Here is a 26719-nt window from a genome sequence, read left to right on the forward strand (position 1 = left end):
GCCTTGTTGGCCATACCCAGTTACCGTGAATTAATTTTAAAAAAAACAACCAGACTGTTTGCAACCTGAGCATCCCGTGTGAAAGTATGTGTGCTTCCTATCCTATATCCACTCCATCACCAAGACCACCAACTTCCACCTTTTATCACCCATCTCTGTCCCTGCATCAGCACATCTTATGCTGAAATCCTCAACCTGTGCCTTTGTATCTCTAGACTTGATTATTCTAATGCTTTCTTGGCTGGCCTCCCACCTTGCATCCTCTGTAAATTTGAGCTTGTTCAAAATTCTGTTGCCCATTTCCTAACTTGCAGTAAATCCCATTCACACATTATCACTGTGCTCGCTGACCTGCATTGTTTCCCAATCTGTCAATGCCTCTTTTTATTAATTCTTGTCCTTGTTTATAAATGCCTCTGTGGTTTCTCCCCTCTCGATCACTGCAACATCCTCCAGTCCTACAGCATTGATACTCTGTGCTCCTCCAATACTAGTCTCTTGCGCATCCTCAATTTTCATTGGTAGCCACGCCTTCAACTGTCTAGGCCCTAGCTCTTGGAATTCCCTCCCTAAGTTTCTCCTTTTTAAGATGCTCCTTTTTAAAATCTACTTCCTTTTAATATTCCCTTATGTGACTTGGTATCAAATTTTGTTTGCTAACGCTGTTATGAAGGGTATTTTTACAATGTTAAAAACAGTTTATAAATGCAAGTTGTTGTTGAATTAGCTATTTGAGGTTGAACAATAAGTTTACTTTCTATTAAAATTAGCCTGATCACTCAATGGGTGTAATCAAATATCCTCATTAGTTGAAATTTCTCATCCTTCCCAGCCTTGTGAATGTCTTTTTGTATCTTCTGCAAGGTCTTGGCCGCCTTCCAAAAGTAAACTGGTCAAAACTGAGCAGAATATTCTAGCTGCAGCCCAACAAATTTGTATAAAGTCAGTATGTCCTGTGCTTTATACTCCAGACCCTATTTATAAAGCCCAGGGTCCCATTCGTTTAACATATTATCAACTTGTCAAGCTACTTCTAATGGTTGTAAAGATCCTCCCTATCTACGAGCTTTCTTAATCTTGAGACTCTTCAGTTACCCATAGTCCTTTTTAAAAAAAAAATCTTCAAATGGTTATATTCAGGATGACGTGTGACTTGAGGAAATTGCAGGGGGTAGTGGTTCTATGTGTCTGCTGCCCTTGTCCTTCTAGGTGGTAGAGATAGTGAGTTTGGAAGGTACTATTGAAGAAGCCTCGGCGAGTTGTTGCAGTGCATCCAACAGCCAGCGGGAGGTAGAGGAGCAGATATATAGACAGACTTTGGAAAGATGTAAAGGTAACAGGGTTGTAGTGGTGGGTGATTTTAACTTCTCCGATATTGACTGGGACTCCCTTAGTGCTCGGGGCTTGGATGGGGCAGAATCTGTAAGGAGCATCCAGGAGGGCTTCTTGAAACAATATGGAGATAGTCCAACGAGGGATGGGGCCGTACTGGACCTGGTATTGGGGAATGAACCCGGCCAGGTGGTCGAAGATTCAGTAGAGGAGCATTTTGGGAACAGTGACCATAATTCCATAAGTTTTAAGGTACTTGTGGATAAGGATAAGAGTAGTCCTCGGGTGAAGGTGCTAAATTGCGGGAAGGCTAATTATAACAATATTAGGCAGGAACTGAAGAATTTAGATTGGGGACGGCTGTTTGAGGGTAAATCAACATCTGACATGTGGGAGTCTTTTAAACATCAGTTGATTACAATCCAGGATCAGCATGTTCCTGCGAGGAAGAAGGATAAGTTTGGCAAGTTTCTGGAACGGAACCTTGGATAATGTGAGATATTGTGAGCCTCGTCAAAAAGAAAAAGGAAGCATTGGTAAGGGCTGGAAGGCGAGGAACAGACGGATCCCTTGAGGAATATAAAGACAGTAGGAAGGAACTTAAGCAAGGAGTCAGGAGGGCTAAAAGGGGTCATGAAAAGTCATTGGCAAACAGGATTAAGGAAAATCCTAAGGCTTTTTATACGTAGAAAAGAGCAAGAGGGTAACTAGGGAAAGGGTTCGCCCACTCAAGGACAGAAGGGAATCTATGTGTGGAGCCAGAGGAAATGGGCGAGGTACTAAATGAGTACTTTGCATCAGTATTCACCAAAGAGAAGGACTTGGTGGATGATGAGCCTAGGGAAGGGAGTGTAGATAGTCTCAGTCATCTCATTATCAAAAAGGAGGAGGTGTTGGGTGTCTTGCAAAGCATTAATGTAGATAAGTCCCCAGGGCCTGATGGGATCTACCCCAGAATACTGAGGGAGGCAAGGGAAGAAATTGCTGGGGCCTTGACAGAAATCTTTGCATCCTCATTGGCTACAGGTGAGGTCCCAGAGGACTGGAGAATAGCCAACGTTGTTCCTTTGTTTGAGAAGGGTAGCAAGGATAATCCAGGAAATTATAGGCCGGTGAGCCTTACGTCAGTGGTAGGAAATTATTAGAGAGGATTCTTCGGGACAGGATTTACTCCCATTTGGAAACAGGCAAACTTATTAGCGAGAGGCAGCATGGTTTTGTGAAGGGGAGGTCGTGTCTCACTAATTTGATTGAGTTTTTTGAGGAAGTGACAAAGATGATTGATGAAGGAAGGGCAGTGGATGGTATCTATAATGGACTTCAGTAAAGCCTTTGACAAGGTCCCTCATGGCAGACTTGTACAAAAGGTGAAGTCACACGGGATCAGAGGTGAGCTGGCAAGATGGATACAGAAATGGCTCAGTCATAGAAGACAGAGGGTAGCAGTGGAAGGGTACTTTTCTGAATGGAGGGCTGTGACTAGTGGTGTTCCGCAGGGATCCGTGCTGGGACCTTTGCTCTTTGTAGTATATATAAATGATTTGGAGGAAAATGTAGCAGGTCTGATTAGTAAGTTTGCGGACGACACAAAGGTTGGTGGAGTTGCGGATAGTGATGAGGATTGTCAGAGGATACAGCAGGATATAGATCGGTTGGAGACTTGGGCGGAGAAATGGCAGATGGAGTTTAATCCGGACAAATGTGAGGGAATGCATTTTGGAAGGTCTAATGTAGGTGGGAGGTATACAGTAAATGGCAGAACCCTTAGGAGTATTGACAGGCAGAAAGATCTGGGCATACAGGTCCACAGGTCACTGAAAGTGGCAATGCAGGTGGATAAGGTAGTCAAGAAGGCATACGGCATGCTTGCCTTCATCGGTCAGGGCATAGAGTATAAAAATTGGCAAGTCATGCTGTAGCTGTACAGAACTTTAGTTAGGCCACACTTAGAATATTGCGTGCAATTCTGGTCGCCACACTACCAGAAGGACGTGGAGGCTTTGGAGAGGGTACAGAAGAGGTTTACCAGGATGTTGCCTGGTCTGGAGGGCATTAGCTATGAGGAGAGGTTGGATAAACTCTGATTGTTTTCACTGGAACGATGGAGGTGGAGGGGCGACATGATCGAGGTTTACGAAGTTATAAGCGGCATGGACAGAGTGGATAGTCAGAAGCTTTTTCCCAGGGTGGAAGAGTCAGTTACTCGGGGGCATAGGTTTAAGGTGCGAGGGGCAAAGTTTAGAGGGGATGTGCAAGGCAAGTTCTTTACACAGAGGGTGGTGAGTGCCTGGAACTTGCTGCCGGGGGAGGTGGTGGAAGCAGGTACGATAGCGACGTTTAAGAGGCATCTTGACAAATACATGAATAGGATGGGAATAGAGGGATACGGTCCCCGGAAGTGCAGAAGGTTTTAGTTTAGGCAGGCGGCAAGATCGGCGCAGGCTTGGAGGGCCGAATGGCCTGTTCCTGTGCTGTACTGTTCTTCTTATGCACACTATTGGCACAGTGTGCTGGTGGTGGAATAAGTGAATGTTTAAAGTAGTGGGTGGGGTGCCAATCAAATAAGTTGCTTTGTCCTGGATGATGGTAAGCTGCTTGAGTGTTGTTGGAGCTGCACCCATCTAATTCCATCATATTCCTATATCGTGCCTTGTAGGTGGAGTCAGGAGGTGAGTCACTTGCCACAGAATACCCAGCCTCTGACCTCTTGTAGCCACATTATTTATGTGGCTGCTCATGCTAAGTTTCTGGTCAGTAGTGACTCCCAGGATATCAATGGTGGGGAATTTGGTGATAAAGCTGTTGAATGTCAAGGGCAGGTGGTTAGATTCTCTCTTGTTGGAGATGATTATTCTCTGACACTTAAATGGCAAGTAACAGTCACACCACAGCAGCCCAAGCCTGGATGTTGTCCAGGTCTTGCTGCATGCGGGCCTGGACCACTTCATTATCTGAAGAATTGCGAATGCAGCTGAATACTGTGCAATCATCAAACTTCTGACATTATGGAGGGTAGGTCATTGATGAAGCAGCTGAGGATGGTTGGGCCTAGAACACTGCTCTGAGGAACTCCTGCAACAAGTTAATTACCCATCGACATCGCAGCATCTTTTGTGTTGGGTATGACTTCAGCCAGTGGAGAGTTTTCCACTTGATTACGATTGACTTCAATTTCACAGGGACTTCTTGATTCCACCTTTGCCCATTTGCTGCCTTGATTTCAAGGACAGTCACTCACCTCGCTTTTGGAATTCACCAAACTGAGCCTCAGTGTGCAGGTTATCCGTGAATTGGTGCTGCTTAATAGATAGCATTGTCAACCCCTTCAACCACTTTTCTGTTTGAGACTGGACTAGGGCAGTAACTGGCTGGATTTGATTTGTCCTGCTTTTTACAGGTGGAATGTACCTGGGTAATTTTCCACTTTATCAGATGCCCTGGTGTAGCTGTACTGGAGCAGCTTGGCTAGAGGTATGACTAGTTCTGGAACATGTCTTAAGTACAACCAGGATGTTGTTGGGGCCTGTAGTCTTTGCTGTCCAGAGAACTCAGCGTTTTGCTGATTTTTTTTTTTTTGTTGCATGGAATGAATCGAATTGCCTGGAGACTGGCATTTGTGATGGTGGGGTCCTCGGGAGTAGGCTGTGATGGATCGTCCACTTGACACCTGGCTGAAGATGGTTGCAAACGCTTCTTCAGCCTCTGGAGAAAACTTGTTCTGCGGAACTGAAATAAGACAAATGAGCATATTACAGTTGGAAAAGTCGGAAGGAGAAGAAACAAAGTATTGATAGAATTATTAGATCATCTTAGTCTAGTAATGGAAAATTAAAAATGTAAACTGCTAAGGCAGTGGAAAACTTTAGGAAAAGGTGAAAAAATGAGATCGAAAATGTAGCAAACTTTGAAAGCAGGTTTGAAATTTTAGAATGGAAGATGCTGTTCAAGTACGGTAGATCCACAAGCTCCAGGTCAACAGTGTGCATTTAGATTTAGTCCCTCCTAGCACTCTTCCAATCCATCTGATGGAAGTCATAGAGTTAAAGTTTTACAGCACAGAAACAGGCCCTTCAGCCCAACACGCCTGCACTGACCATCGAGCACCCGTCATAACTAATCCCATTTCCTTGCACTTGGCCTGTAGCCTTATATGTTATGGCGTTTCAAGTGTTCATCTAAACACTTCTTGAATGTTGAGTGTTCCTGCCTCTACCACCTCTTCAGGCAGTGAGTTCCAGATTCCAACCACTCTCTGGGTGAAAAATTTCTCCTCAACTCCCCTCTAAACCTCCTGGCTCTTGCCTTAAATCTATGCCCCCTGGTTATTAAACCTTCTGCTAAGGGAAAAAGTTTCTTCCTATCTAACCTATCAATGCCTCTCATAATTTTGTACACATCAATCAGGTCCCCTCTCAGCCTTCTCTGCTCCAAGGAAAACAACCCCAGCCTATCCAGTCTGCCTTCATAACTGAAATGCTCCAGCCCAGGCAACATCCTGGTGAATCTCCTCTGCACCCTCTCCATTCCAATCACATCCTCCTTATAGTGTAGTGCCCAGAACTGTACACTGTACTCCAGCTGTGGCCTAACCAGCATTTTCTACAGCTTCATCATAACCTCTCTGCTCTTATACTCTATGCCTCGGCTAATAAAGGCAAGTGAATGATCTGGAGTTGCGCAAGATGGGGATCTAGGTAATGGATGGGGACTGGTTGAGCTAATCTTCAAGGGAGAGGAGGAAGGTCAGGCTGTTCTGGTGAAGAAGAATTGTATCCAGAAAATCTCTCATTAAGCGGGCATTGGAGAAGTTACAGATGTAGGTTGTGTTATGAACACTGGACTTTGTGGTATGGTTAGGTTTTAAAATCTGTGATCTTTAATGCAGTGTAAAAGGGACATTCGGAGGAAACGTGACCTCATACAAAATCTGCCCGGAGACAAGCCAAAGGTCTTTGTTACTTGGTAACCCAGATCAAAGACCCTTCTGAAAGCAAGACGGAAGGTTTTAACACCTGAAGGACAATGGGTTTCGCTCTTCCAGACTCCGATTGTAAACAGGGAGCCAGGGGCTCCAAAATGCAGATTTGAGTTACAATTTTTAACACCTGGAAACAAAAAGGCTTGGGTGGTTTTGCTATGGTCAGTCTTATGGTCTCTTAGAATTGTCAAAGGCAAACACCGATTGACCTTTGACCTGGATGAATTCAAGAGGCTTTCCTAGGTCTGTGGGCTGAAAATGAAGAAGCGAAGACCAGCAGTTAGTCTAGTGAGAGAGAGACACACACAGCATTGGGCTGTTTGTCGGGAAACAGCTGCACTCAACACCAATACAGCAAAAAGCTGCTAAGATTTGAACCTGTTTCGAAGGCTCGGTTTGCAAAGGAGAAAAGACCAATGGGGTAACCAGAGATTGCCTTATTAACGGAAGTGCAGTCAAATGTGCGCGGAAGAAGTGAGCAAATAGAATGTTGATTTTTGAGAAGGGCACGGGGAGTTCCAACCCACTGTATTTGGGAGGAGTTTGGGATTTTTAACTGCAAGGATACCTTTTCACTGAACACTAACATAAATGTGTAGGGTTTTCAAATGTGTTAATATGTTAATGGGAAATGCCTTTTTCTGTAGTTTTTAGTGTATTTGTTATTTACTAAGTTTTGTTTAATGCTTTCTATTGAGTTTAGTTATAGCAAAAGTCTTAAAACATGTAATTCTTTCAACGGTCACAGGGAAGTTCATATCTTTGTTTTAAAGTTAGCAGTCTCTACTGAGATCATAACAGTAGATACTGGACAAGACAGAGTAAGAAAAATGTTAAGATATATTAAATTAGTTGATTGTTTCAGCTTGGTCCTGTACTAGTCTACCAGGATAGACCTATTTGTACCTTCGAGATAGAAAGAGATATTTGGGAACTGACATCGTTATCCATCAGCAGTACCCCTTTGTCAGCACTTTTGATCTTTGGGTTAGAACCAAGAAAATGAAGTGCTGCAAGTTTTGAGGGACATTGGGAGTGAAGAAACTGAGACGACTATATTCAAGCAGCTGTTTTCAATCTTAAAGGATTGAGAAGGTAAGAATTCAGAGGGGACTTCAGACTGGAAGTTAAGACTGGAGAATGTCATATTCCATGGGGGGGGGTGTTTGGGGGGTGGTGGGCCTCCTAGCAAAGTGAAGGTGGCAGAAGGGTTGTCATCAAACTCAATCTGTTGAGTACGGATATAGGCGATAAAATAGAGGCTGTTATATTTGGCCAGATCTCTGCAGACAAATACTAACCTCATTTTGTATCTGCACCATCCATTCATTCTAAAAATTTCCTGTTTAATTTCTAACTGGTCGTTTCTTGATCTTTTTTAATTTCTAAATTCTTTTCTCTTGTTTCTATATGTTCCTTGTCAGTCTTCATTAACTCTCTTGTCCTTTTTCTAATCTATTTTTGCTTGATCTCTTACAGTTTCTAATCTCAGCTTGGGGGCACGGTGGGAAATTCTTTAGGTTATCCTGTCTCAATTAACCAGTCTGGTATGTTTTGTGTCAGGGTTAGCTCAGTGAGGTTCGAAAAGGCAGAATGTACAGTGGCACTGCCCTGGGCTTTCCCGTAAGTAATTAGCCTAATTCTAATGCAGATGAAGGATATGTTTCATAAGAGACTGTACAAAACATTGACAGCTTTATGTATGCTGTTTAGAATTTTCACTCTCCAATCCAATTCAATTTGCATTTATACATAGTTTGACACTGCTTGACAAGTTTAAGTAAGTGCTGCAAGACTTGATATTTGAAGTTAACGTAATCTTCAGAAGATTATGACACGTATAGACTAAGGTGTTGAAGAAATGAAAATACTTTGTCGACCAAGTCATAAACGGGACTAACTTTTTTTTCTACCATTGGTTCTTGAGGTGGATTCTGGATATAAATCATTCCAATCCCTGAATCCAGCATACAACACTGAGACCAATGCATTTACCTGAAAAATGTTTCTGTAGGTGGTTCGACCAAAGCACAAAAGCTTCCTCCATGCAGTTCAGAAGAATCAATTGCTGATGACTCCAGTGTCTGTTGGCCGCACTATGGTGAAGTCCTTCATTAAACGCAACACTCCATTGAAAGTTGATCCCAAGGTATGTGTATTCTGCCTCCTTTAGGATAATTGCATATCTTTTGTTACGACCAGGTGACGAAGGCTTCCCTCTCTGCCCTTTACTGGTTTGGCCATAACAGGGTTTAACTTTTCAAAGTGTTTTTTTTTTTAAGCTTCCACAGTGAGTCCTTGCTCAATGCTCACTAATTGTAAAGGAATCAACCAGACAGGTTTTCTGAGGTTTAAACAAGAAAGGTGCAAGTTTATTAACTGTAAAACTCTAACTCAGTTAAAACTACTAAGAATACGAGAAACAACTACGCTAGCGTGCATATGCGATAAATGCACAAACAAATGGGTACAGAGGAGAAGAATTAAAGGGGGAAGGTTTGAAGTAGTAGATGGAAGTCAGTTACTGGTTTTGGATTGGATGTAAAGTCTTTGAAGTTAAATCTTGCAGTTCTCATGGGGGCCCAGTGCACACTTTCAAATTTGTTTCGCTGGTACCAGAAGGCTGGTAAGGGTCTTCTGTCTTGAGGCTTAGGTTACTTCCGTGGGTCCCTTGATCTTTGCGTGAGAGAGAAAGAGAGACCTTCTCTTTGGTCTTCAAAATTGCAACCTGACTCAACTTTACTGAGAGTACAATTCAGAATTCCAAGGTCGGCCAGCAGGTTAGTCATGTGACTAGCTCTTTGTTTGAAACAGCATTGCTTGCGATGTTTGTTGATTCTTCAAAGCTTACTAGACACACTCAGTCGGGGTGTGGAATGCTGGCTGTTACACAGACAATAATTCTCAATGTCTTTTGATCATCACCATTGACAAAACCCATCTGGCTAATTGAATCAGGGAGCACTCCCATTGTCTCTCCCGAGGTAACTGTCTCTCAGAATGCAAATGTGCTGCCATGTTTTCAGCCACTGCTCTGTGGTCTTTTTTTAAAACAAGTTATGTTCAATGTCCAGTAACAATTCAAATAGTGTTCCATGTGACAATATTGTCAGGCAAACCCCCCCACCTACTAAGACTGAGGCACACATTATTTCGCCACATGAACATTAAAACTTAAAATTGCAAGCCCCTGACTAAAAAGATATTTACATAGTAACAGACAGTGTTGGAACAATGGGGACCCAGTCGTTGTTTCCTCAATACACAGAAGTAGTGGTCAGAACAGTTTTGGTCACATGACTAACTGGCTGTTGTAAAGGTTTGAACTGAGAGTTTTAAATTGGAGAGAAGTGTTTGAAGTCAGAAAACTCCTGGTTTGAGAACATCACTCTCCTGTCAGGCTTCACTTTGCTCACACCAGCATCAAAAACCATTGAAGACATATGAACACTAAGAGAGAAAGGTCTCCGACAGTGAACAAGGTTTAAGAAGAATACTGGGCCCCAACGAAATGCAAGAATTACCTACAAATGAATGATACTGTGAGCTTGAAGCACAGTAACAAGATAGTGCCTCAAACTGTGCCACTTTATATTTTCTTCTCTTTTCTGTGTCTATTTGTATGTGTGTATCATGTGTGCATGCTAGCGTGGGCGTGTCATTTTTCTGTAGGTGTGAACCGTATCAGAGTTTAAGTTTAATAAATTTCACTTCTTTAAACCTAAGAAAAACCTGGTGTGCTCATTTCTTTGCTTTGTAATTGGAAAGCTGTGAACAAGGATTCACAAAAGGGGAGCTCAAAACACCCTGTGTTTAAAATTAATCCCTGTTATAATAAGACCAGGTGAAGACAGCCAAAGACTCTTAGACACCTTTCTCACTTGGTCGTGACATTTTGTTTCCATTTGGCAGGTGTGGTTTCTGTTACACTTTGTAAACAAGGAGACCTGAGATTATCTTGAAGTATGCACTCCTTGGCTGGATGCCTCAGTAACTGCTAGTGAAAGATTTTTTTTTTGTTAATACTGCATGTAATTCAATTTATTGTATTCATTATAGACTTGGTGACTCTTATTTTTAATTTCCTCTTTTTTATGGAAGTAAATTTAAGTAAAACTCGCCTAGAGTATGATGTTATGACCGAGGCGGGAGGAGTGCACTATCTTTCTCTAGTTCCACTTCTCCACAGGTCACAACATATATGTAAATGTTTACCCAGTTACCAATACAGTCAGATTCTCTACTCTTTATCCCAGAATAAAATACACCAACCAGGTTTCTTTAATGGACAAAAAAAAATTGTTACCTTATTATATAAACCAGGTGTATCCAGTAAAGAAGGAAAGCATTAACAGAGATTGAAATATGAGTGTTCCCTTTTAAATACTCTGCACACAAACTCACATACTGAAAAGAAATAAAGAAATTCTCTCTACAGAGGCCCTTTTTTTTTTTTTAAAAAGAAAAAGACAAAAATAAAAACTTTGGCCAAATACTTGCAAATTCTTAAAAAAGAGAAGATATGTAAGGATGTCAGTTGTCCATTTTGGTCTGGCGTCCGGGTACACCGAGACGGGTCACTGGGATCTTTTCAGAAGCAGTTTGTTCTGGAGATGTCGAGAATTAGTCTGGTAGGCTTTCCAGGAGAAATGTGACATCAGGGTTTCAGTTATCACACTCTGGATTTGCAGGGTTTTTTTTCCAAAGAGGTAGGGAAAGAGGAGCTGTCACTCTGGATTTCTCAGGCTCTCTTGGAGAGGTGCAGGAAAGATGAGGTGAGCGTTTCTTCTCAGCAAGCTACAAAACCAGCTGCTTTTTAACACTGTCCAAACCCCAACTTAACCTAAACAATATCTCAGAAGTGAAACCACCTTCTGATCCTCGTAAATTTTGACATGTCACTTTTCCGTAAACATCTCCCCCAAGTTATCAATGTTTCTGTTTATTGAGTTTAAGGCTTGTGATATCTAGTAAAGGTTGTTTTCAAGCAAGACCTCGGTGTCCTTTCAGTGAACTTTCAACAAAAAACAAAGTCCAGCATCTATAAAATTTCAGCTTTTCAAAATGAATCCATTTCCACAATTTAAATGGGTCCTCAAAAATATTTAACAAAAGATGGAAGCGATTTCATAATGTACATAATGCATCTATTTGCCTACTTTCCCTGTATATTAGGAACAAGAGAAGACTCGTCTGGCAAATCTAAAGAAAAAGCGAGAGCAGGAGGAAGAAAGAGTACAGAAAGTGGAGGAAGAGAAGAAACGCAAATTGGAAGAGTTTAAAAAGTAAGCAAATGTGCTGTAACTTAATGTGAATCTGGATGCCATATTACAGACTCAGACTGGCTTAGTAACATACTGTATCATAGAACATTTCTGTATCATGAGCATAATTTTAGAACAAACTTTTTTAAACTAGTTTTCTTTCCTCTGCTGAGGTCGCCTACTCCCTAAGGTTATGCTACCACAAGGACTGGTTGTCCAGTGGAGTTATGTTTCAGGAGTGAACTTCAATGTTAGACTATTCAACTGTGGCAGGTGTCGCAGCTGAATTTATGTCCTCAATTAATGCGCACGTACCTTTCCAGTACTGCTTAGTGAGCAGAAGCTATACAAGTTTATTTTTGATGTCTTTCCTTTCCAACCTTCATAAGGTGCTGATTCATGCTGGGGAGATCATCTTTTTCTATATATTCTGTAACATTATTTCTAAACCTTTTTTGTACATTCTCCTGTCCTTTTCTTTCTAATGCTGTACTGCAATATTATCTGCTGAATGATTAGTTTTGATATTTTCCAGTTGCATCCAGTGATGAGGCTTTTCTATGCAATTTAGATTCTGCATGTAAAAGAAATTTCAAAATAGTGCATTTATTTGCTGATCAACAATGTGGAATCAATGATTTAATCTCTCGCTCTGGCAGCTCAATTTCTCTAGTGGACTACATTGAATATCTTTGCATTCAGCTCTGTACAAGATGAGGTATGTCTGTGGGTTACTCAGCACCCAAGAAAATCTTTTTTTTTTGAATAAGGTAACATTTTACCTGCAGTGTGGATTGAGAATGTCATCGCAACTTAACACCACATAGCTAAAACTGGAAGTTTTCTGTCCAGTAATGGGTGGCCTACACGTGCTGTGGATAACCGTTGCATAATTGTTGTAATAATTTCATGGCTATGGTTTATAATCATTGGCTACTGCCTACTTAACTTTGAGTTGTTGCAGGTAGAAAATACCACAAAAGCTGGTGATTCAAATACGAACCAGAATAGACCATTTGGCCCCTCAATATCTATCATTAGATAGATTATGTTACAGAAACAGGCTATTCAGCCCTGCTGGCCCATGCTGGTGTTTATACTCCACACAAGCCACTTCCCACTCCGCTTCATTGAACCCTATCAGTACAACCACCTATTCTTTCTGCCTGGTCTGTTTAGCTTCCCCAAAAATGCATCTACACTATTCTCCACAACTACTCCTTGTGGCAGAGTGTTCCACATTCTAACTACTGTCTGGGCAGAGAGCCACTCTCTGGGCATGGGACATTCTCCTGAATTTCCGATTAGATTTTAGTAGCAACTATCTCATATTTATGTCCTCTAGTTTTGGATGCTCCTCTCAATTTTCTTCCCACCTGTTTACCCCCTCACCCCCCAACCACAAGTAGAAACATCTCTGTCTATCCTAGGAAACCCATTCATAATCTTAGACTTCTTTTGAGTTAACCCTAGGCCTTTTTTTTTTATAGGGAAGAGCGCTCCAGTCTGTTAAAATCTTTCCTGTTAGAAATAGTCTCCCCATTCTGATGTCAGCCATGTAAATCTTTTTTGCACCTTCCCCAATGCCTATATTTTTATAATATGGAGGCTAGAACTGTTCACAGTACTCCTCCCAAGCGTGGTCCAATTCATGTTCTATATAAATGTAACAATTTCTCTGATTTTCAATTCTATTTCTATGAAAATGAACCTGTTTTGGTTTGCTTTTTTTTTATAAAGAGTGAACATTGGTCACTACTTTTATGGATTTTACATAAATATAACCCGAGATCCTTTGCTCCTCTATCCCTCTTAGATTCATATTATCCAAAAAGTGTGTAATCTCCTCTAATTCTACCTACCAAGATGCTCCACCTCAATTATATTGTACAACTAGCTTGAAGGGTACAACCAATTCAGTAGCTGTCTAATTGTAATATCCTTTGAGATCTGCTTTATCTATTTTTATGCAAGCTCAACTGCAGTGTGAAGAAGTTGGTTGGTCTGATTGTAAAGCTCACAGTTGGTCATGTAGGAATTTTGAACTTTAAAAAAAAAAAATTCAATTGGAATAATAAGAAAAAGCTCATAGTGGAAGGTAGCATCCGGGGTTGAATACAACAAAAACTACATTTAAGCTTGTGACATCCAGATGTCATGAAAACTGCTATATAAATGCAAGTCTGTCTTTCTTAATAGGGGTTGTTATAAGTGGTATGACAATGGAGCTGTAACTTGTTTGACAGTGGCTGAGGAGGGAAGGAACAGACCAACAGCACCAGGGAGGACCAGAAGGTTGAGAATTGATGACGGCTGAAAGAGGCTTCTTATAATTGCAGAGCTTGGAATAATTGTGTCTCGGTTCAGAGGCTACATGGTGCTGGGTTCTAAATAGCTGAATATTAAATTTAATCAAAATTAACCAGCAAGGAGGCAAGAGCCTGAAAAAGGAATACAAATATGTAGAATGAAAGATATTTTGCTGGGAAAAAGGCTCAGTGGTGGATTGAGTTGGATGTGACTTGTGAAATTAGCCAAGTGTCATTTTAGTTGTCAGACCCTGTAAAAGCATTGACATTTGACCCAGTAAAATAGAATAGGAAAGGTTGACAAAAGTGACTCAAAATCATGGCAATGGGAAGTAAGGTTTGTAGAAAAAGATTTTTTTTTTCTTGCATATTTTCTCTGACGAGCAATTGAACATGGGTACCTGCGGTTTTCTTGCTTCCGCTCTTTGCTAGCTTGGTGATGGAGGCTAACTTGTAACTTCCTCATTACCCCTCCCAGTTAACTCAACACATTCCAGTGATTCCAAAAGGACCTAGCTGATCCATTGAATTAATTAATTTAAACATTTTCATTCACCTGTGTCCACATGTGCTATTAAGAGGAGGTGGCGGGGGGAGCTTAAATATAATTGTGATTTGTTTAAAATGACCAAATGACGTCAGTAGTAGGGAAAAGGTTAGAATCTATTAGAAAGGATGGGATAACTGGACACTTGGAAAATATGATTTGGCAGAGCCAACATGGATTTGTGAAAGGGAAAAAATGTTTGACAAACCTGTTAAAGATTTTTTTTGTGGATGTTACTTGTAGCATAGATCAAGGAGAACAGTGGATGTGGTGTATTTGGATTTTCAGAAGGCTTTTGATAAGGTCCCACACAGGAGAGGCAGTGGCATAGTGGTAATGTCACTGGACTAGTAATCCAGAGGCTAAGGCTAGTGCTCTGGGGACATGGGTTCGAATCCCACCATGGCAGATGGTGAAATTTGAATTCAATTAATAAATCTGGAATTAAAAAAGCTAGCCTAATGGTGACCATTTGTCGATTTGTTGTAAAACCCATCTGGTTCACTAATTTCCTTTAGGGAAGGAAATCTGCCGTCCTTACAGATCCACAGCAATGTGATTGACTCTTTAAATGCCCTCTGAAATGGCCTAACAAGTGACTCAGTTCAAGGGCAATTAGGGATGGGCAATAAATGCCAGCCAGCCAGTGATGCCCACATCCCATCAATAAAAAAAAGCTTAGTAAACAAAATTAGAGCACATGGGATTGGGGGTAATATACTGCAATGGATTGAGAATTGGTGAACAGACAGAAAGCAGAGAGTAGGAATAAATGGGTTATTCTCAGGATGACCAGCTGTTACTAGTGGGATACTGCAAGGATCAGTGCTTATGCCACAACAGTTTACAATCTATATAAATGATTTGGATGTGGGGACCAAATGTAATATTTCCAAATGAGGTGGGTATGTGAGATGTAAGGAGGCTTCAAGGGGACTTGGACAGGCTAAATGAATGGGCAAGAACATGGCAGATGGAATATAATGTGAATAAGTGTGAAGTGATCCACTTGGACAGAGAGACAGTGTATTTCTTAAATGGTGAGAGGTTGGGAAGTGTTGATGTTCGAAGAGACCTGGGTGTCCTTGTTCATGAGTCTTCCGGGAGAGGAGCAGATCTGCAAGAAGAACATGGAGTGAGGAGCAGATATATTGAACCCGAGGATTGCGGCCTAGAACACTTAACCTTCTGGGAGCGGAGAGGAGTCCAGGCGCGCCAGAGTTTTAAAACCAAGTGAGCATTGACGTCACAGGAAAGCTGCAAGGGTGGTTGGTTGGTTGGTGAGTAACTGCTGTGAGGAAATAACTCTAAATAGCTGGGTAAGTAACTAAAAGTAAAGGGAAAGGTCTACATTTTTTTAATATAGTAGGTAGTGTTTTTTTTTTGGGAATCAAGGTCCCTCGTGTAAATAATTAATTTTTGGATAAGTTAAGGGGCTAACTAAAGTCATGGCAGGACAGCTCAGCAACATGGAGTGCTCCTCCTGTGCAATGTGGGAAGTCAGGGACATTTCCAGTGTCCAGGGCGAATACGAGGCTGCGATCATTGTGGATAGCATGTACAGCGAGGTGGTCACACCGCAGGTAAAGACTTCAGGCAGAAAGGGAATGGGTGACTGCCAGGCAGAGTAAAAGAACTAGGCAGGTAGTGCAGGAGTCCCCTGGGTCCATCTCCCGATCTAACAGATTTTCCACTTTGGATACTGTTGGGGGAGATAGCTTCTCAGGGGAATGCAGCAAGAGCCAAGTCTGTGGCACCACGGATGGCTCAACTGTGCACAGGAGAGCTGGAAAAAGAGTGGGAGAGCTATAGTGATGGGGGATTCTATCGGAAGAGGTACAGATACATGTTTCTGTGGCTGCAAACGTGACTCCAAGATGGTGTGTTGCCACCCTGGTGCTAGGGTCAAGGATGTCATGGAGCGGCTGCAGAACATTCCTGAAGGGGGAGGGTGAACAGTCAGAGGTCGTGATACACATTGGTACGAACGACATGGGTAGAAAGAGGGATGAGGTCCTGCAACAAGAATTTAGGGAGCTAGGTAGCAGATTCTAAAGCAGGACCTCAAAGGTTGTAATCTCTGGATTACTCCAGGTGCCATGTGCTAGTGAGTATAGGAATAGGAGGATAGAGCAGATGAATGTGCGGCTGAAGAGATGGTACAGGAGGGAGGGCTTTAGTTTCCTGGATCACTGGGTCTGTTTCTGGCAAAGGTGGGACCTGTACAAGTTGGACAGGTTGCACTTGAACTGGAATGGGACCAGCATCCTTACTGGGAGGTTTGCTAGTGCTGTTGGGGGGGATTTAAACTAATTTGGCAGGGGGATGGGATACAATCAAATATAGAAGAGAAACGGAGTCAGTCTGGAAGGCAAAGCAAATATAGACCTGTTAAGGCACAAGCGAACAATGCAAGGCTGGATTGCATCTATTTTAATGCAAGGAGTCTTACTAGTAGGGCAGATGAATTGAGGGCGTTGATTAGCACATGGGAATATGACAGTATTGCTATCAGACATGGTTGAGGGAGGGGCAGGACTGGCAGCTCAATATTCCATGGTATAGAATCTTCAGGCATGACAGGGGAGGGGGTAAAAGAGGAGGTGACATTGCACTGTTGATCAAGGAGTCAATTACTGTAGTAAGGAGGGATGATATCTTAGAATGTTCCTCAAATGAGGCCATATGGGTAGAACTTAAAAACAAAAAGGGGGCAATCACTTGGCTGGGAGTGTACTACAGGTCTTCAAACAGTCAGGGAGAGATAGAGGAGCAGTTATGTAGGCAAATCTCAGGTGTAAAAATAATAGGGTAATAATAGTTGGGGATTTCAACTCCTCAATATTAACTGGGATAGTCTTAATGCAAAAGGCTTAAAGGGGGCAGAATTCTTAAAATGCATCCAGGAGAGCTTTTTGAGCCAGTACGTAGAAAGTCCGTGAAGAGAAGGGGCGGTACTGGACTTAATGCTAGGGAATGAAGCCAGACAAGTGGTAGAAGTGTCAGTGGGGGAGCATTTCAGGGATGGTGACCATAACTCTACAAAGAACAGTACAGCACAGGAACAGGCCATTCGGCCCTCCGAGCCTGCGCCGATCTTGATGCCTGCCTAAACTAAAACCTTCTGCACTTCCGGGGACCATATCCCTCTGTTCCTACCTATTTATGTATTTGTCAAGATGCCTCTTAAACGTCGCTATCGTACCTGCTTCCACCACCTCCCCTGGCAGCAAGTTCCAGGCACTCACCACCCTCTGTGTAAAGAACTTGCCTCGCACATCCCCTCTAAACTTTGCCCCTCGCACCTTAAACCTATGCCCCCGAGTAACTGACTCTTCCACCCTGGGAAAAAGCTTCTGACTATCCACTCAGTTCATGCCACTCATAACTTTGTAAACCTCTATCATGTTGCCCCTCCACCTCCGTCATTCCAGTGAAAACAATCCGTGTTTATTCAACCTCTCCTCGTAGCTAATGCCCTCCAGACCAGGCAACATCCTGGTAAACTTCTTCTGTACCCTCTCCAAAGCCTCCACGTCCTTCTGGTAGTGTGGCGACCAGAATGGCACACAATATTCTAAGTGTGGCCTAACTAAAGTTCTGTACAGCTGCACCATGACTTGCCAATTTTTATACTCTATGCCCCGACCGATGAAGGCAAGCATGCCGTATGCCTTCTTGACTACCTTATCCACCTGCGTTGCCACTTTCAGTGACCTGTGGACCTGTACGCCCAGATCTCTCTGCCTGTCAATACTCCTAAGGGTTCTGCCATTTACTGTATACTTCCCATCTGCATTAGACCTTCCAAAATGCATTACCTCACATTTGTCCGGATTAAACTCCATCTGCCATTTCTCTGCCCAAGTCTCCAACCGATCTATATCCTGCTGTATCCTCTGTCAATCCTCATCACTATCCGCAACTCCACCAACCTTTGTGTCGTCCGCAAACTTACTAATCAGACCTGCTACATTTTCCTCCAAATCATTTATATATACACTACAAAGAGCAAAGATCCCAGCACTGATCCCTGCGGAACACCACTAGTCACATCCCTCCATTCAGAAAAGCACCCTTCCACTGCTACCCTCTGTCTTCTATGACTGAGCCAGTTCTGTATGCATCTTGCCAGCACACCTCTAATCCCGTGTGACTTCACCTTTTGTACAAGTCTGCCATGAGGGACCTTGTCAAAGGCTTTACTGAAGTCCATTATAGATAACATCCACTGCTCTTCCTTCATCAATCATCTTTGTCACTTCCTCAAAAAACTCAATCAAATTAGTGAGACACGACCTCCTCTTCACAAAACCATGCTGCCTCTCGCTAATAAGTTTGTTTGTTTCCAAATGGGAGTAAATCCTGTCCCGAAGAATCCTCTCTAATAATTTTCCTACCACTGATGTAAGGCTCAATGGCCTATAATTTCCTGGATTATCCTTGCTACCCTTCTCAAACAAAGGAACAACATTGGCTATTCTCCAGTCCTCTGGGACCTCACCTGTAGCCCCACCCCTTTTACATCCCCCTCTATCCTGCCTGAAGCTTCTAAATCCTGGAACATTTAGCTGCCAATCCTGTCCTTCCCTCAGCCAAGTCTCTAATAGCAACAACATCATAGTTCCAAGCTCTAAGTTCATCTGCCTTACCTGTTATACTTCTCGCATTGAAACAAATGCACTTCAGACCAGCAGTCCCGCTGTGCTCCGCAACATCTCCCTGCCTGCTCTTCCTCTCAGTCTTACTGGCCTTATTTACTAGTTCCCCCTCATTTATTTCACTTGCTGTCCTACTGCTCTGGTTCCCACCCCCCTGCCACACTAGTTTAGACCCTCCCGCATGAAGCTAGCAAAACTCAGCCAGGATATTTGTGCCCCTCCAGTTTAGATGCAACCCGTCCTTCTTGTACAGGTCCCATCTGTCCCTGAAGAGATCCCAATGGTCCAGATATCTGAAACCCTCCCTTCTACACTAGCTGTTCAGCCATGTGTTTAGCTGCACTATCTTCCTATTTCTAGTCTCACTGGCATGTGGCACAGGGAATAATCCCGAGATTACAACCCCAGAGGTCCTGTCTTTTAACTTTCTACCTAACTCCCTAAACTCCCCCTGCAGGAGCTCGTCACTCTTCCTGCCTATGTCATTGGTACCAATGTGTACCACAACCTCTGGCTGTTCACCCTCCCCCTTCAGAATGCCCCCTGTCCATTCAGAGACATCCTTGACCCTGGCACCAGGGAGGCAACATACCATCCTGGAGTCTCTTTCACATCCACAGAAGCGCCTATCTGTGCCCCTGACTATCGAGTCCCCTATAACTATTGCTGTTCTGCGCTTTGTCCCTTCCTGCTGAACGGTGCCAGCCGTGGTGCCACTGCTCTGGCTGCTGTTTTCCCCTGATAGGCCATCCCCCCCAACAGTATCCAAAACGCTATACTTGTTAGAGAGGGGGATAGCCACAGAGGATTCCTGCACTGACTACCTGCCCCTTCTAGCAGTCACCCATCTATCTGCCTGCACCTTGGGTGTAACCACTTCTCTAAAACTCCTGTCTATGGCACTTTCTGCCACCTGCATGCTCCTAAGTGCATCCAGTTGCCGCTCCAACCGATCCATGCTGTCTGTAAGGAGCTGCAACTGGCTACACTGCCTGCAGATGTAGTCATCCGGAACGCTGGAAGCGTCACGGACCTCCCACATCTCACAGGTGAAGCACTTCACCCCTCTAACTAACATTTCTATCACTAATTAATAAATTAATTTAAAATAAATAAATACTTATTAAATACTTACTAAATTGTTATAATTAACTATATGGTTCCTAGTGCTAGATTCCTACTATAAATATTAAATGCTAACTAAATGCAGTAATCTCCTCCCTCTGGTTTAGTTACTCTACTTATTAGTTAATTAGGGTTTTAATCGATTTTATCAGTTTTATTTTCAAATTTAGTTTAAAACATTTCCCTACCAGCCAATCAGGTCACAGCTTTCCTGTGACATCACTTTCAGCTTTTTTAACAGAAGTAAGTTTTTTATACTTACTGGTCCAGAACTCCGCCCTCCGAGTCTTCTCCCAGTCAGCTGTGTTCTTTGGAAGCTCTTGGCTTCCCTCACTCTGAGAACAGGTAGGAAATGAAAGGAGCTCCTCGCTCACTCCTTACTGAACTTCCTCAGTTACCAAACTGCCACTGTAGCACTCTAATGCAACCCAAGTCAGCATTGTAAGATGGCTCACTTTTATACTGACTGACTCTAGCCCCCTGAAAACTGGTTTAAGCCACTTTTCTAATTAACAAGGTGCAGCTGCAAGCAGAGCCTGAGTGAACCCTGTTTAAAGCTGGTCTACAGCTCACCTTCTCCAACTCGAACAGCAACTGTTAAGTTAATCTGCTAAATAAAAGACAGATTAGATTTAAGATAAAATTAACCCTTAATTATCCTCAGTTACCAAACTTCCACTGTAGCACTCTAATGCAACCCAAGTCAGCACTCCAGTTTTTAAGGTAGTTATGGAAAAGGACAAAGATGGACCAGAAATAAAGGTACTAAATTGGGGGAGGGCCGATTTCAATATGATAAAACAGGATCTGGCCAAAGTGGCCTGGGAGCAGCTACTTGTAGGAAAGTCTACATCCGACCAATGGGAGTCATTCAAAGAGGAAATAGTGAGAGCTCAGGGCCAACATGTACCCATTAAGGTGAAGGGTAGGACCAACAAGTCCAGGGAACCCTGGATGTCAAGGGACATAGAGGATTGGATCAGGGGAAACAAAGGAGGCTTATGGCAGGTTCAGAGCGTTGAAAACAGCGGATGCACTAGAGGAGTATAGAAAGTGTAAGGGGATATTTAAAAAAGAAATTAGGAGAGCGGCGAGGGGACATGAAAAAACACTGGCGGGCAAGGTAAAGGAAAATCCCAAGATGTTTTATCAGTATATGAAGGGCAAGAGGGTAACCAGGGCAAGAGTCGGGCCCGTTAGTGACCAAAGTGGCAATCTGTGTGTGGAGCTGGAGGACATAGGTGAGGTTTTAAATGATTACTTTTCATCTGTGTTCCCTATGGAGAAGGACAATGTAGGTATAGAGATCAGGGAGAGGGATTGTGATATACTTGAACACATTAGCATTGAAAGGGAGGAAGTATTAGCTGTTTTAGTGGGCTTAAAAGTGGATAAATTCCCAGGCCCAGATGAGATGCATCCCAGGCTGTTTATTTTAATTTTTAAAAATTTTTATTTAGAGATACAGCATTGAAACAGGCCCTTCGGCCCACCGAGTCTGTGCTGACCAACCACCACCCATTTATACTAACCCTACAGTAATCCCATATTCCCTACCACCTACCTACACTAGGGGCAATTTACAATGGCCAATCTACCTATCACCTGCAAGTCTTTGGCTGTGGGAGGAAACCGGAGCACCTGGTGAAAACCCACGCGGTCACAGGGAGAACTTGCAAACTCCGCACAGGCAGTACCCAGAATTGAACCCGGGTCCCTGGAGCTGTGAGGCTGCGGTGCTAGCCACTGTGCCACCCTGTTATGTGAGGCAAGGGAGGAGATAGCAGGGGCTGTGACACAAATTCTCAAATCCTGTCTGGCCACGGGAGAGGTGCCAGAGGATTGGAGGACAGCGAATATGGTACCATTATTCAAGAAGGGTAGCAGGGATAAACCAGGTAATTACAGGCCGGTGAGTCTAACATCAGTGGTTGGGAAACTATTGGAAAAAATTCTGAATGACAGGATTAATCTCCACTTGGAGAAGCAGGGATTAATCAGGGATAGTCAGCATGGCTTTGTCAGGGGGCGATCATGTCTAACAAACTTGATTGAATTTTTCAAGGTGACTAGATGTGTAGATGAGGGTAAAGCAGTTCATGTAGTCTACATGGGCTTCAGTAAGGCTTTTGATAAGGTCCCACATAGGAGATTGGTTAAGAAGGTAAGAGCCGATGGGATCCAGGGCAATTTGGCAAATTGGAACCAAAATTGGCTTAGTGGCAAGGAGGCAGAGGGTAATGGTCGAGGGTTGTTTTTGCGAGTGGAAGCCTGTGACCATTGGTGTACCGCAGGGATCGGTGCTGGGACCCTGACTGTTTGTTTGTAGTGTACGTTAATGATTTAGATGTGAATGTAGGAGGTATGATTAGTAAGCTCGCAGATGACACGAAAATTGGTGGTGTTGTAAATAGTGAGGAGGAAATCCTTCGATTACAGGGAGATATACTGACACGGAACACAAAGGTCCGAGTGTATCAAGCCTGTGTCCTCAGTACTTTGCTCTATGGCAGTGAGGCCTGGACAACGTATGTCAGCCAAGAGCGACGTCTCAATTCATTCCATCTTCGCTGCCTCCGGAGAATACTTGGCATCAGGTGGCAGGACCGTATCTCCAACACAGAAGTCCTCGAGGCGGCCAACATCCCCAGCTTATACACACTACTGAGTCAGCGGCGCTTGAGATGGCTTGGCCATGTGAGCCGCATGGAAGATGGCAGGATCCCCAAAGACACCTTGTACAGCGAGCTCGCCACAGGTATCAGACCCACCAGCTGTCCATGTCTCTGCTTTAAAGACGTCCGCAAACGCGACATGAAGTCCTGTGACATTGATCACAAGTCGTGGGAGTCAGTTGCCAGCGATCACCAGAGCTGGCAGGCAGCCATAAAGGCGGGACTAAAGTGTGGCGAGTCTAAGAGACTTAGCAGTTGGCAGGAAAAAAGACAGAAGCGCAAGGGGAGAGCCAACTGTGTAACAGCCCCGACAAACAAATTTTTCTGCAGCACCTGTGGATGAGTCTGTCACTTGAGAATTGGCCTTTATAGCCACTCCAGGCGCTGTTCCACAAACCACTGACCCCTCCAGGCGCTTACCCATTGTCTCTCGAGACGAGAAGGCCAAAGAAGAAGAATAGATGGACTGGTAAGAGGGGCAGAGCAGTGGCAAATGGAATTTAATCCTGAGAAGTGTGAGGTGATGCATTTTGGGAGGACTAACAAGGCAAGGGAATATACAATGGATGGTAGGACCCTAGGAGGTACAGCGGGTCAGAGGGACCTTGGTGTACTTGTCCATAGATCACTGAAGGCAGCAGCACAGGTAGATAAGGTGGTTAGGAAGGCATGTGGGATACTTTATTAGCCAAGGCATAGAATATAAGAGCAGGAAGGTTATGATGGAGCTGTATAAAATGCGAGTTAGGCCACAGTTGGAGTACTGTGTACAGTTCTGGGCACCACACTATAGGAAGAATGTGACTACACTGGAGAGGGTGCAGAGGAGATTCACCAGGATGTTGCCTGGGCTGGAGCATTTCCGCTATGAACAGAGACTGAAAAGGCTATGGTTGTTTTCCTTGGAGCAGAGAAGGCTGAGGGGGGACATGATTGAGGTATACAAAATTATGAGGGACATTGATAGCGGAGGGGTCAATAACCGGGGGCATAGATTTAGGTTAAGGGGCTGGAGGTTTAGAAGGGATTTGAGGAAAAGATTTTTTATCCAGAGCGTGTTTGGAATCTGGAACACACTGCCTGGTTGAGGCAGGAACCCTCACCACATTTAAGTATTTAGATGAGCACTTGAAAAGCTATAGCATACAAGGCTAGGGGCCAAGTGCTGGAAAATGGGATTAGAATAGTTAGGTGCTTGATGGCCGGCACAGACACGATGGGCTGAAGGGCCTGTTTCTGTGCTGTATAACTCTGACTCTATAAAAGCTCGTATGCAGGTGCAGCAAGCAATTAAGAAGGCAAATGGTATGTTTGGCCTTCATTGCAAGCAGATTTGAGTACAGGAGTAACGATGTATAGCCACAATTGTATGAAGCCTTGGTGAGACCGCACCTGGAGTATTGTGGACAATTTTGGTCTCCTTATCTAAGGAAGGATATACTTGCCATAGAAGGAGTGCAACAGAGATTCACCAGACTGATCCCTGGGATGTCGGGATTGCATTCTGGGGAGGGATTGCAGAAACTGGGCTTGTATTCTCTAGCGTTTTGAACAATGAGAGGTGATCTCACTTGAAACTTTAAAAATTCTTACAAGGCATGACCGGGTAGATGTGGATAGGATGTTTCCTCTGGCTGGTGAGTCTAGCACCGGTGGACACAGTCGCAGAATAAGGGGTAGGCCATTTAAGACTGAGATAAGGAGGAATTTCTTCACTCAGAGGGTGGTGAATCTGTGGGATTCTCTCCCCTAGAGGGCTATGGAAGCTCAGTTATTGAGCATGTTCAAGACCGAAATCGATAGATTTCTGGATACTAATGACATCAAGGGATATGGCGATAGTGGGGAAAAATGGTATAGAGGTATATGATCAGCCATGATCTATTTAAATGGTGGTGCAGACTCAATGGGCCGAATGGCCTACTCCTCCTGTTTCCTTTGATCCGATAAATAATTTTACTTTCTACAGAAAGCGGGAAATGCAAGTGAAACGTGTTTTAGAAACTCGTTCCAGAGTTCAACGACAAGAGGAGGAGAAGAAAAAGAAAATTGAACAGAAGTTTGCTCAGATTGATGAGAAGAATGCAAAGGTATGACAATTCTGATGCTGCCTAACTGCAGCTAAACCAGGCATCAAACAAGTAGGGTAGGTCTTTCATTTCTTTGCCTTTTTAATATAATGTACACATTCACTTAAAGCGGTTAACGCAACAGTCTGCATCACTTTCCAGATCCGAGAGGAAAGATTTGCGGAAGAGAAAGCAAAAAGGAAAGTCGCTGTCAAGAGGATGGAGGAGGCAGAAGCTAGAAGACGGCAAGAGGAGGAAGCCCGAAATAAGAGATTGCAACAGCTGGTATGGCTGCTGTACTTTTCTCTTTTATTCCTAGTTACTTCTTTCTCTTATGCCATGTTAATTTGCATTGGTTGCAGTTCAATGGAAACTTGTAGTCCCTTGGTACTTCATGCATGTCTTTTTCTTGAGAGCCTGTCTCATTGTCAGACTAATATCCAACCTCAAACCGCAGCTGAGATTTTTTTCTAAGTATGCTAGTAAATTCCATTTATTATGGCTTGTAATTATTAAATTCACTAAATGCTCAGGTGGGGTTCTGCTGTTTGCTTCCTATTCCATTCTTCTCGTCTTAAATCCTCCTCCATCTGGGTTGGGAGGTAAGCTATTCACTAGTAGACTGAAAGTTCTGGATTTTTTCTAACTCCCTCAGATTTTATTTGGTGCAGCTCTACTGTTACAGTAACTCTGAATCAAGATTTACAAGATTTGTAAAATAAACCATATGTGGTATGTTTTTTTTAAAAAATCTTATTGATCAACACTTGAACAGACTTCAGTCCTGCAAGTGTCTAGTGTTAACTGCTTAATTCAAATTCTGAGAAGGTAAGAACAATTGTCTGAGGATATCTTTAATCAGTGCTTACCCATATAGGAGGAAGAACGCAGAGAGCTACAGCAGCGCAAGAAGGAGGAGGAACTGGAGCGCCATCGTAAAATGGCAGAAGCCAGAAAGCTTCAAGAGCAGCGGCAAGCTGAGCTAGAGAGAGAACGACAGCATGAGCTGCAACTGGCTGCAGATAGGGAGCGGGAAAGAAAGAGGGAACAAGAGAGCATCCAGGCAGAGAAGTATGTAGCCATAAAATGCTGCCATTGTCATAACCGTATCATTATCTTTCACCCAAATGTTCTAATGTATGATCACCTTGTGTGGTACTCTTAAAGCATTACTTCAATTTCATATTTTTCTTACCCCTATATATGAATCCAGTAGTATCTCCAGTAGTTTACCTAAGTATTATATAACTCAAAAATACCCTAGACGTGAACTCTGGTTTGGAAGGAGAAAGCTGACAATTGTACTGCTGAGAATTTGCACGTATCAAGTGGATATAAAATGAAATTCATATCGCCTGTTCTACTTTACTGCAATTCCAGAACACTGTATTAAAAGATATGCTGACGAGATGATCATAATGTGTTTGCTACTTGTAACTTGAATTGACAAGCTGGCTGTTCTAAATGTTTCAGCTCTTGAGCTTTTTGCAGGACATGAGAATAGATAGAAAAGTTTATATTTTAAATCTAGGCAACAGCTTTTTATACCATTCAGCTTTCCCTGTATTTCCAATCCTTGTTGAAAAATAGACCGATTTTATGTGGATAAATGTCACTTCTTTCTGCAGTGGATGGTGTAATTGGAGTCAATTGCAACAAGAATAGTTGTCTTAAATTGGTTATAGTAATTGGAGAGTGTCAATTACTAGAGGCATTTATACTACCTTGCCAGTAGCCAAGTTGGAGTCTAAAGTGCCCT

The 26719-nt window shown here is 43.1% G+C and overlaps 1 protein-coding gene across 5 annotated transcripts in view; it reads left to right on the forward strand.

The window, feature by feature from the left end:
• The window catches only part of LOC137377016 (inner centromere protein-like), an 85268-nt gene that overhangs the window by 49579 nt on the left and 8970 nt on the right, over positions 1 to 26719 (forward strand). For all 5 annotated transcript variants that reach the window (XM_068046146.1, XM_068046145.1, XM_068046148.1 and 2 more), the window contains 5 exons: positions 8325 to 8459; positions 11486 to 11595; positions 24861 to 24981; positions 25123 to 25245; positions 25838 to 26031. In XM_068046146.1, the coding sequence (XP_067902247.1) occupies positions 8325 to 8459; positions 11486 to 11595; positions 24861 to 24981; positions 25123 to 25245; positions 25838 to 26031 (683 nt within the window). The remainder of the gene's footprint in view (positions 1 to 8324; positions 8460 to 11485; positions 11596 to 24860; positions 24982 to 25122; positions 25246 to 25837; positions 26032 to 26719) is intronic.

Source organism: Heterodontus francisci, chromosome 14 (genome assembly GCF_036365525.1).
Source record: "Heterodontus francisci isolate sHetFra1 chromosome 14, sHetFra1.hap1, whole genome shotgun sequence".
Taxonomy (NCBI): Eukaryota; Metazoa; Chordata; class Chondrichthyes; order Heterodontiformes; family Heterodontidae; genus Heterodontus; species Heterodontus francisci.